Below are 12,846 nucleotides of genomic sequence, written 5' to 3' on the forward strand. Positions count from 1 at the left end.
ATGATTCAGTATTACAAAATAAACTACTATTTTCCTAAAAAATAAACTTAAAAACGAAAAAAATAAAAAATCAATATTCAAAAAAATTCAAAAAAAAATTCAAAAAAAAAATTCAAAATTTTTTTAATTAATTTTTGGACACCATTTTCTTCAATTTCCTAAAAAATAAACTTAAATAAGAAAAAAAACAAAAAAAAATTCAAAAAAAAATTTGTAGCGGATAGTGGATTCGAACCTATGTCCTCGTGGGACAGACAGACCGACAGACAGACAGACAGACAGACAGACTTATAGAATGCATATACGTATTCCTTTCAGGAATTCGTGAAAAGATTGTGTCAAATAAAATGGAAAATTAAAAAAAAATCTTTTCATGTATTATACTTTTATTAAATTTTAAAAAATATTTTCAAAATGTCAAAATTAAGGTGAAGTTAAAAGACAATTACTTATAAATTCTCAATAATTTACATTTATATATTGATATAACAAAATTTCCATTAAAATATAAAAACATTTTCAGTAACTTTCATTATTTTACGAAATATTTCTTTAAATTTATAAAAACTATTTAATTTTTACTAAACTTAAAAATATATAATTAAAAAATACTTTATAAAAACAATTATAATATAGTATAAATTTATTTAGAATTTTATTTATAAATTTTTGTTTCACTTATTTATGTAAGAAAAGTTAATTGATAGTTAAAATAATTATTAAATACTATACATATTACTATTAGAGTATATTGAATCTACAGTATATAAATTATGTATTGTATTTAACTTATATTAAGTACAAATATTGCATTACTTTGAATGTAATAATTAGTGTTTTGATTTGAACTAAAAAAACTATTTTATTGGTTTAACGCTTATAAATGAGACTTACAATTATTGTTAGTGTGTCCATCAAACATAACCAGTGAACGTTATTCACTAAATTTTATTATAACTATAAATAACTAATTCAATGATTTTGAAAATATATAAGCATAAAATATTGCACAAATATTTATAAAAATTATATAAAAAGCAAAATGTTTTTAATTAAAATTATTTTTTGTTGACAMTAGAAATAATTTGTGTATATTTGTGTATATTATTGTTGTAAATATGCTGAAAACAAATGAATTATATATCATTTGCAAATATTAAAAAAATAAATAACTATTACAATAAATATTTGTATTTTAGCAATTATTATAACAACTATTTGATATAGATTAAATAATTATTCATCAATACTTTAAATAACTATATTACTAATAATATAATATTTTAAAAAAAAAACTTGAAAAGTTTTGTTTACTGAAATCTATAATGGCTTTTTGAGTCTGTCTGTCTGTGTGTGTGTGTGTAGCATTTCATTTTGCGAATTTTGAAATTCTGACTTCAGATTCGGTTAGAGGACTACTAATAATGTATTGAAAAGTTGCATCAAAATTTTGATATCTCTTCGGGAACATAGAAAAAATGGCGGCCAAAGTAAAGAAATTTTTAAGAAAATTTTTTTAAAGTATAGATTTGAATAAAGTATCAAAATCAAGCATAAGAAATATGCATTAAAATTTTGATATCTCATCGGGAACAGAGAAAATGGCGGCCTAAGTAAAAAATTTTAAGTAAAAATTTTAACTTTTAGAATTGTATAGGTATAGAGCATCAAAAATAAGATATAATAGCTCAAAATTATTTTTATAATTTTTCATAAATGGCGGCAAAAAAAATAGAAAATTTTATTCAAATTTTAACGATTAGAATTTTATAGAGCATCAAAAATAAGATAATAGCTCAAAATTATTTTTATTTTTACAAAATATGGTTGCAAAAGTATTATTTTGGCATACTGAAATATTTGATACCCAACATGACTATAATTGAGTATGTTTTGTCATACTGAATCATTTGATACCCAACATGACTATGGTTGAGTATATTTTGTCATACTGAATCATTTGATACCCAACATGACTATAATTGAGTATATTTTGTTATACTGAATCATTTGATACCCAACATGACTATAATTGAGTATATTTTGTCATACTGAATCATTTGATACCCAACATGACTATAATTGAGTATATTTTGTTATACTGACTATAAATACTGAATCATTTGATACCCAACATGACTATAATTGAGTATATTTTGTCATACTAAATCATTTGATACCAACAACTATTGTTGAGTATATTTTGACTATAATTGACTATAAGTATATTTTGTAATACTGAATCATTTTTGATTATATGTCTTAAATCAACTGACAATTAATTGGCGTATATTTTGTAATAATATTTGATTTATGTCTTAAATCAACTGTCGAAGATAATATTTTATGTCGTCAGTTTTTTTTCTGATAATGCTTTCTAGCATTCTTAACTGGTTTTATATAAAAATACTGTTAATTCTTTTTTAATTATTTTAATCAATCAATARTATGTAGTTTAAAAAAAAAATATTTTCTAACATCATTAACGAAATAAATAAATTTACCTTCAATTTTCAACCTATTTTTATTATAGATGTAAGATTCAAATTACATATTTTCTATTTAAAATTATACAAACAATTTTATTTATCGTTATATTAATTATCTTTTCATAAAACTACATACTTTAAGCACACTTATAATCAACATTATAATTATTACGGTAATTATAATAGATATATACATTATCATAATAGTGTATAAATATTTAATAATTTGTTATTTATAATTAAATTAATCTTAATGTACAATAAGCTTAATACAAAACAATTAAATTATTATGCATCATACAGTATAAAACTAAAAAAAAATTATATTTATATATATTATTGTTTATTAAAAAATAATAATAAATTAGTCTTTTTTTAATCGTTTAAATGATGTTATAATACGATATCTATTGTAAGCAATCATTAGTTGTAAAAAATTGATTACATATATTGCAACACAAACTATACAAAAGTTTTTTAAAACAAATGCCAAAATATATGCCAAATATAATGAACCCAAGTTTGATATTAACGACACTATTATGTAAAGTTTGGTCAGTAAAAGGTTTGTATGCAAAATGTTGGCCACAATAGCCTGTAATGAGTATAGTATAACACCAAACACAGGGTTCGGCAAATCCAACGGTGCGGACAACAAACCAAAACCTTTGCCATAACTGGGAAATACAAATCAAATAACAAAAACAATTAAACGGTATTTAAAAAATAGTTAAAATTAAATTTAATCTTTTCTTTAAATTAATTAATGGATACAAACCTCGAGAGGAAAACCTTTGAACAACTGATATATGAATTAATATCACAGAAGGCGTCATATGTTTGGCCATTTTGGTGACGGATTTCAATGGACAGCGAATATATTGACAATAAAAGACCAATCGATGAAATACACGACAAATAAATTGTGTTTCGAGACAACTGAGAGATTAATTGTTTGGTCGATACCATTGTCACCAAAGATAATATCAACAATTATTTCAATAATAATAATACTGTAATAATAACTATTAGTATCAGTTAAGTGACAGTCAATAAAACTAATGTATAATCAATTAAATCAATATTAATATACACTTTGAATGTATTAATACTGTCAATAGTAATCACATGTACTGTTAATACAATTCTAAATGTTAAATGCCTTTTATATAATTTGTTCAAAGCATTAATAAGTAAGTAGTTTATTGAAAAAAGGGCTTAACTTAGAGAAATTAATTAATTAATGTAATAGACTGTGACGTCTATTATTATTAACAATGTTGACAACATGTTGTTCAACAGTACAGTSTTAATAAAATATTCAYCATTGACTACAGTATATGCGCCAAAATTTGTATCATATATTAATATATTATATAAGTTTATATATACATACAATTTTGGATTAATATAAATAATGTATTGTATAGTACAGTGTTGTATATAATAAGCTCCTCCTTTAATACTATTAATGTGTAAAAACGTGGCGCAAATGTATATTATATTGAATATGCATTTAATAAATAACATGTGTTTTGATATATAATCACATGTTTTACACTCGACTTTTAATTTCAAGTTTTTTTCAAATCCTAAAATACATCAATCAATGATATAATTGAAACAATTAATTAATTGTGAACTCAATTATCACCAAATGCTTCCCAAACCTAAGTTCAATGTTAATTCAGACACATCTGCTGTCAATACAAGCCATGGATGGCAACAATCAGCGCAACAGTCATCGCAATCGTGGTTTGATTATAATCGCAATCAATCGCTGAATGGATCAGTTGATTATCATAGACAACAACAATACCAACAAAATCATCAAAGATTTCAATCACAACCACAACAAATGAATTTTCATCATAATTATGGACACAGTTTTAATTACGGCAATTATGGCCAACAATTTAATAATCAAAATAATTTCAATAATAAATTTAATAATTATCATAAAAATTATATACAAAATGTCAATCACAATAATAACAAGTCATTTAAGACAACGACAGTAACCGATGGATCTAATTCTGATAATAACAATCAAAAGACATTCAGTTGTCACACATGTGTTCGTCAGTTTCCTAACCAACAGCTCTTAGATCAACACATTAGTCAACATATAGTGGTTTGTATTAATATATTATACATATTATATGATTTGATTAACTAATTATAATATTAAGATTAAATTATTAGTTAATCATTAATTAAATTATAACAATTACTTATATTTTATGATAAAAAAGTGTGGTTTAGATGACTGTACATTCAAAGCACATCCCAAAGTGATTGACAATCACCAAAAGATGCAACACTTTTGTTTTAAAGATAAGACTCAGATCAAGAAGTTTATGTCATTGGATACCGAAGAGGATATTAAAAAGTGGAGAGAAGAACGAAGAAAACATTTTCCCACTAAAGATAATATTCGTCTTAAAGACGAAGTTAAAGAAAAAGAGAAACTCAAAGACATTGAAAGGAGAAATAAATTGTCTGAAGAAATGACTGCAAAACAATGTGATCGACGAGAAAATGATAGGAAGTCTAAAGATAAGAGCAATAAGAGGTCAGCAAATTATAATAACAATAGTAAGCGATCAAAAAGTGGCCAAACTTATGAACCAGTGGTCAATAACCGAAAATTAACACTTTTTCAAAAGGTTTTGCATTTTATTAACTTTTTATATAAATATCAATTTTTTAATTTATTTTAATATAATTTTCAGTTACTTTTGAATGATATTCAAAGAAATGAGTCAAATATTATGGATACAATTGAGAAGATTGTCGAAAACAATTTCTTCGAAGAGAGTAAACTGTAATTATCGTTGATTTAAAAAAATTCTAAAAGTGATAATTATATATAAAATTGTTTTACTACTAAATTAATTGTAGTTAATTATACAATAATATTTAAATGATTTATAAATTGATTAATAATAATATTGAATAATTACGATATTTAATTAATTAGACAAAAAAAATAATTTATATGAGACTGAAATCATTACTTTCTGTTTGAGATGAACTTTGTATTTCGCTATAATACTGGCGCTTCAATTCATCTAAAGTATCTCTGTTTGGTATTTGTCCATAACTTGTCAATGTCTTCAGCATAATAGCCAACCTATATTTAGCTCTGTTTTCTTTATTGGTTTCTCCAGTTATTATTGGCTTTAATTAATAAATAAAAAATTAATTTTCAATTAATATGTCATGACATATACTGTACGAATACAATGTAATAAAATTGTTAAATACTTGATCTTGAATTTCGTTTAATTGTTGTGCAAAAATCTGTGCCATTTTCAGTATATATGGATCCAATGAAGTGAGATGTGCCAAACGTAAGCCATAGAGTACTTCCTGAGTGACTCCCAGCTCCAGGATATGTGTGAAAGTATAGGAATCACAATTTGGACGCTCTATAGTCAAGTATTCAACGGCAAAATGATAACTAAATATAAGATAATTAATTAATATTTTATTAAAATTATTATTTCATACAAACTTTGAAACATTGAAATAAAAGTCTTCAAGTTTTGTTAATTCAATAAAATGTGTGGCAAATAAAGTGAATGCTTTTGTTTGGATAAGTTGTTCACAAATAGCCCAACAGAGACCAATTGCCTCATCAACACTAGTTCCTCGTCCCAACTCATCGATAATAATTAATGAACTATCGGTGCAATTATGCAAAATATGGCTAATTTCTCTCATTTCTACCATAAATGTTGACGCATTGCTCTCGATTTCATCATTATTTCCGATTCGTGAGAACAGTTTGTCGCAGATCCTGAAGCACCCAAACTCTGCCGGAATGTATGAACCAATTTGTGCCATCACTTGAAGTAGTGCTACTTGTTTTAAATAAATGGATTTTCCACTCATATTTGGACCGGTAATTATCGTGAAATTACTGTCTTCACATATAAACTAATGTTAAATACAATCAAATTATAATAAAGTATAATAAGTGATAAATTTTTAAACCTAAAAAATAATACCGTTTTATTAGCCACTGGTTTAGTATTCAAAACTTTCTCAAGAATTGGATGAATGCCTTGTTTTATAGCAAAATAAGAGCCAAATGTTGGACGAACCCAATTGCCAACAGAGCACTGATAGGCCAATGAAAATATGACATCAATTTTGGCAATAATTTCCGATAAATTATACAGACATCCGATATGTTGGCGAATGTTTCCAATTAATTCAGATATTACTCTAACAAATTAAACATAAAAAAGTGATTAAAATGTTTAATACTGTTATAAAACTAACGCATCGCTCATCAAAAAGATCTCTTCGACAGCAGAATTAATTCTGTTATTCTTTGAAATCAATTCTTGTGTTGTGAATGACAATACATTTCTTTTGGATTCAATTCTTATAAAGTCTTGTGGCAGCGAAAGGTTTATTTTGTGGATCTCTTTGACGGCAATTTGTAAGTGAAATCCTCTATTGGAAGTGTAAATAACTTTTAACGGCATCGACAGCTTAGCGCTGTAATCATCACTAATATATTTGATGTCATCGACCAGTTCCGAGTAGACCTGTCTGGCGATATCCAAGAGCCGATTGACACCTTTTTTGATTGCATGGCATTTCTCGAGTCTCATGCTGTGAGCATTTTTCGTGTATTTACACGACTCGAGGATCACTTTATTTATTTGTGTCATTAATATTTCAAATCGTGGATCACTTAAGAGGTCTGTGAACTCGTTGAACACATCATTTTCAGACGTATTCAGTATTTGAATTAACGATTCAATCAGTGACACCACATGTTTGATAATTATAATACACTCGATCTTGATTTCAGCACTTTTTGTTGACTTAATTTTTGGTGTTTGGACTAATTGAGTGATAACTCTCTCCATCTCAATCGATGTCAACTGAGCCAACAGTGAATCCAAATTGTTAAACATTGTCTGTGAACTGATTATCTCTTCAATCATATCCAATCTCTTGTCGATGACATTGGTATCGGTCGACGGCTGTAATATGTTTGATCGCAACAATCGATAGCCCGACCGGGTCTTAGTTCGGTTAAGTACACCAAACAGTGTGTGACTTGATTTGGGATCATTTAAGTTGACAATCAGTTCTAAGAGTTTGGCTGTCTTCGAGTCAATAGACATAGTATAGTCTGAGCACTGGTACATCACTCGCAAAGATTTGTCCGCATATATAATGTGTTCATTCAATTCAATGTATTTGATGAGTGCCGCACACGAAGACAAACAATAATATTTGTCTTTGAGATCGATCTCAACGTTCTTATAGTCATCACAACAAAGCCGTCGGATTGTATCCAAACCCGAGAGTTCATTGAAATGCTTTCTGTCGAGTGATTTATATAATGACTGCGAACAGTGATCGACAAGTATGGCGACCAAACGGCTGTCACTGTTGCAGATAGAGTTGGGAACAATCACTTCATTTGGACGAAAGACAGTGCATTTGGTGCGCAAGTAGTCGTAGTCAACATTGTCCTCAAATTGACTCAACACAAGAACCGGATTATAGAGATCAATGAGCGCTAAACCGATGACGTGTTTGGCACGACCTCTGCCTTCGGTCACTGCCATTATGACCGTCCGCTCGCTATGACTGGTAATCGATGACGTCTTAACAGTACTGTTTGGGTTGTAAATTGGTGTCCGAGTGGTTGGGATAAGTCTTTCATTTGGTAACCATTTGGGTACTGATGTTGTCGTTGTTATAGTAGTTGCGGCCTCTGTCCACAGTCCGGGCATTTGTGGTCGCAATCCGCCGAACAGATTGTTTTGACTATCGATACTTGTTTTGTTGCCATTCGTACCAAACATGTCATGATATCCATTCATATCTGTCGTACAACTGATGGTATGTCTATAATCACCCGTTTGTCGATACGTTGGAAATATTTGTGACATTTTCTTAACAAACAAAACAACAAATATTTATATCTATTATAATAACAATTGATTTGGGAATCAATTAATTGAGTCAATGATTGCGTCACTAAATGTGTTAATCGTTTGAATTAAATGACGGACTAATAGACCAATAGTTTACTCATTACTCATACGTAACGACCCGTTAGTGATCTGTAATTGCTTTGAGTGTCCAAACAGTCTATCGATTATTATTTTAATACTAAATATACTATAAAAGTAGTCTAAAGTAGTATTATATTTAAAATATTAATTTATTTAAAAAAAACATTTTATTAAAAAATTTATTATTTCTACAGAATATTCTTGACTATTACTTTTAAAAAAAAGTTTTATAAACAATATTTTATTTTACTATTAATATTAATTATTTTGTGTGAAATATATATATTATATAATATTTAATTTAAAGTATATATAAAATTGATTGATAAAATCAATTGTCATAACTTGTGTGCCATTGTTTGATCCTTTTTGTTGGCCACGAATACATGTGAATAAATACACCGACAAAGTAGACAACAATGGCTATAACGGCACAAATAATCATAAATATAATCCTTAATATCCAACTCATGTGTCGAAGTATACCGTATGGCCAGAGATCGTGAATAAGTCCTAAATATAGACACCAAATGCTATACAATAAGACAGTTGTCATAAGTATTGCAATTTCTATCAGTTTTTTGACCCATTTTTTGTGATATGTTATCAGTATTTCAGATAATAGTAGTGGAAATATAATGGTATGCTTTTATGTAAACAAATTGTAATTAATTGAAAAAGTTATTTATAAGATCAGCAAAAATGTTGTTTAATAGTTATGTTTGTAATTTACAGTTAAATGGCTTAAGAAAACAGGATTTCGTCGATGAAATATCTGATCGGATATTAATTTCCCTTTGATTGATATTAACAGGAAAAACATGACAAATACAAACTAAATATTTTTCAATAAAATAATCAATTATTTTATTTATTTACAAATTACTTGAATTTATGGGTAGAACATACCGTTCCCAATGGAAAAACTAGTGAATGAAATAATGTATCGCGAATTTTGTACATCCATTCAATTGATGGACTTTTCATGGGCTCATCAAACATATAATTTGATTTAAAACAATCGCATATCAAACAAAATAAAAAGACAATAAAGTTTATGATCTGAAAAATTTTTAATTGAATATTTTAAATGAATATTTTAAATATTATTTTTAAAAAATCTAAACCAGGTTCCAAATGGTCAGGTATTTCAATTTCCAACCAAACGTATACTCTCCCGGCAATAATGTAGTGTTAGTCAGAGCCAACTCATTGTCGTTTGTTTGCCAATAATAACCTTTTGGATGAGACAATTGAAATAGTAGTGCAAAACCATAACATCCGACAGCTATTAGATGTATTAAAACTGATACAACTCTCCAAGTGTACCACAATTTTATGTTCATAACTTATTTATCAAATATTTTTTAGTCTGTGTTTTACTGTAATGCCATTTATTTTGAAATTACATATAATCTCGCGATAGTCTTGCATTTTAGCACTTACATTGTATCTACATTTTAAATATTAATAATTGATTTTGATTGATAATTATAATAATCAATAGAATTATTAATAATTTTAGATATCAATAATTATAGAGTAATCACTGGCTATTAAATTGTTTCAGACCCGTCGATAGTCTGGATCACTACTATGTCGGACCAGTAAGTCTCCGGACATACCTTTTATATACTTATTATATTAAAATAATATTTAGTTTTATTTATCTCTTAATATGTTTCTAACTAATAAAAGGTGTATTAAATAAAAATGATTAAATTAATACAGAAAGTAAAATCCTGGATATGACATCATTTCTACATTTATGAAACGATTTTTTGACTCAATATAGCGTAATAATAATAATAAACTACTAGAAAATTTTTATAAAATTAATTTATAATAAAACAATTTTTTAAAAATGATTACATCTAACAATATTGTTAAAATATGTGTAATATTAGTAATCAATTATTTGCTACAAAAAGTTTATAACACTGACACCAATTGTGGAACACCTGGTGTTTATGATCTAACAAAATATACAATTGTTGGCTATAATTATAGTTTAAGTAATAAATTAATCAATTTTATTAATGGCACTGTTATTCAATATGAGTGTATTGATCAAAATGATGAAATAATGGACAAACTAAYCAATCAATCAATGAGGATATGCGACAATGGTAAATGGTCCAGGGGGGGCATACACAAATGTGGTCAGTCATATATTACTTAACTGATTATACAGTAAATCAAATTTTAAATTATAAGTAATAGAAATTCATACAAATTTTAATTGATAGCTAAATCATTAGATAATAAAACTGTTGTTCAATACATAGAAGTTTATTATAAAGATAATGACAAAGATATTAGTTTGGATATAATTAGACCAAATCAAACCAATACAATGCAAGCCGCATATCGGGCCCCGTACTGGCCATACAACTGTATCAATACAACAATCAATAATTCATCAATAGTTGGTCAACAGTTCATAAATATTCAATTAAGTAATAAAATATTTTTTAATTATATTCAATTATCTATTGCTTTTCCTAATATTAATAAACCAAATAACATTACATTACAAACATCGATTCATTCAAATATTTTGAATTGCATTAAAAAAGATATTTTTTATAATCAAAGCAATCATTTTTACGAAACAGTTTCAATAAAATGCAAATTTAATGAAACAAATATTCTACAAAATAGAGAAAAATTACAAAATGTTCATAAAATAAATAAAATTAAATTACAGTTTGATATGAAACAATTAAATGATAAAATTAATAATTTATCATTTATTAAAGTAATGATATGCAAAGTAAAATTATTCAGATATGATATGAATAATTGTGGTCAACCCGAYAAACCATTGAACTCAATAGTGTCGTCTAAAGATAATTACCAACAATTTAGTTGTCTTGAAGGCTATGAGTTGAGTCCGTTTCGGTCCAACGGTTATCATGTAGTTTGTAATGTCAACGGCGAGTGGGACTCAGATTTTCCCATTTGTTTGGAGAAAACATATTGTAATTTATTTGATAATTTAACGCAAACTTCACCTAAAATTACTTATCTTAATAATAATAATGAGTTTGAAGTAATTAATGGTAAAAACACAACTAATAATAACACAATTGCTAGCTTTTCGTGTGAAAACATTACCATCGATGACATGAAAACAAAGCTAAGTCCTGGTGACAAATCTTTTAGGACATGTATTAGAGGCAAATGGACTGATTCCGAGTTTAGTTGTATTATCAATGATAATAACTTTTACAGTAGTTTATTACACAATAAATTTTTATTAATAACTATCATTTGTTTAATTTTATTAATTATTATAATATTAGTTGTAATGGTTTTAATATTTTGGTTAAAATCTAAAACGAAACAAAATTTAGTAATTAATGATATTTATAATGAAATTGAACCGACACATCAATACGATAGTCTCAGATTAAGTAATTTGTCTAATAATTTAAATTATCAACTTTTTTATGAAGATATAAATCAAAATTATCAACAATTAAATGACACTAATTTGGTGAATGATGATGGTGAAATTATTATTAATAATAATAATACAAATAATTGTTTAAATGGATCACAGAGTCAATGCAATGAACCATTAAATTGGATGTGGGCTTCAAATAATAATTATATTTAAATATTTAATTTTTAAATAAATTTAATATCCATAACAATATATTTCAAAATCTTTTCCGGACAGGTACTTTATTTATAATATTACAATATTTACAGTTTTATATTTAAAATATAATAAATAAGTTAGTCGTTAAGTTAGTTGGTAATTATCTGATTAAATAATTTAAAATTTATTACAAGTATTTTATTTAAATAATTTAGTTTTGAGTGAATCTTTTATAATTAAATTTTGATGCCTCAGTGACAATGATTTTTATAACTTGTTTGACATTGATTTTTGTAATATAAAAATGTAAGAAATGTCAAAACCATGCTTTACTTTTAATAATTAAAACCGGTATTTTTTATACACATCAGATAATTTTGAACATTTTAATTATAAATATATATTTTTTTTGATGTAAAGTTTATTGAAATATTTTTCAATTTTTATTTATAAAACTAATAGTAAATATTAGATAAAAATTTTCCAAAAATATTTCACCGACTGTTTGTCTTTAAGGACGAAACTTAAAAATTATTTTATTATATATATATATATATATATAACATTCAATAATTAAATTGAAATAATGAAAATACTGTATTTACAATATAATACATAATAATAATAATAAAATATATAATAAATAAATTTACAATAATAACAATATAAAACAAGACACAAAATAATAACA

General features: G+C 26.0%; 4 protein-coding genes across 4 annotated transcripts; 1 reads left to right on the plus strand and 3 right to left on the minus strand.

Moving 5' to 3' along the window:
* Positions 1-2,853: 2,853 nt before the first annotated feature.
* LOC128964287 (vitamin K epoxide reductase complex subunit 1-like protein 1) lies at positions 2,854-3,576 on the minus strand. The gene is made up of 2 exons (XM_054310868.1): positions 3,268-3,576; positions 2,854-3,166 (listed from the first exon to the last, which is right to left on the minus strand). The coding sequence occupies exons 1-2, from the start codon at positions 3,456-3,458 to the stop codon at positions 2,854-2,856; spliced, it is 504 nt and encodes a 167-aa protein (XP_054166843.1). The 5' UTR covers positions 3,459-3,576.
* A 570-nt stretch (positions 3,577-4,146) lies between these two features.
* Positions 4,147-5,320, plus strand: LOC128964076 (FMR1-interacting protein NUFIP1-like). Its single transcript, XM_054310635.1, has 4 exons — positions 4,147-4,375; positions 4,508-4,623; positions 4,745-5,158; positions 5,225-5,320. Exons 1-4 carry the CDS (start codon positions 4,147-4,149, stop codon positions 5,318-5,320), a joined length of 855 nt encoding a protein of 284 aa, XP_054166610.1.
* Positions 5,321-5,486: 166 nt separating this feature from the next.
* LOC128964079 (mutS protein homolog 4-like) lies at positions 5,487-8,452 on the minus strand. Its single transcript, XM_054310637.1, has 5 exons — positions 6,783-8,452; positions 6,506-6,725; positions 6,010-6,434; positions 5,760-5,955; positions 5,487-5,672 (listed from the first exon to the last, which is right to left on the minus strand). Exons 1-5 carry the CDS (start codon positions 8,417-8,419, stop codon positions 5,487-5,489), a joined length of 2,664 nt encoding a protein of 887 aa, XP_054166612.1. The 5' UTR covers positions 8,420-8,452.
* A 424-nt stretch (positions 8,453-8,876) lies between these two features.
* Positions 8,877-9,931, minus strand: LOC128964080 (androgen-dependent TFPI-regulating protein-like). The gene is made up of 4 exons (XM_054310638.1): positions 9,673-9,931; positions 9,455-9,607; positions 9,279-9,380; positions 8,877-9,191 (listed from the first exon to the last, which is right to left on the minus strand). The coding sequence occupies exons 1-4, from the start codon at positions 9,889-9,891 to the stop codon at positions 8,877-8,879; spliced, it is 789 nt and encodes a 262-aa protein (XP_054166613.1). The 5' UTR covers positions 9,892-9,931.
* Between the last annotated feature and the right edge of the window lie 2,915 nt (positions 9,932-12,846).

This window comes from Oppia nitens, unplaced genomic scaffold (assembly GCF_028296485.1).
Source record: "Oppia nitens isolate AA-2021 unplaced genomic scaffold, nextdenovo-longstitch-racon4-pilon3 scaffold8_pilon_pilon_pilon, whole genome shotgun sequence".
Lineage (NCBI taxonomy): Eukaryota > Metazoa > Arthropoda > Arachnida > Sarcoptiformes > Oppiidae > Oppia > Oppia nitens.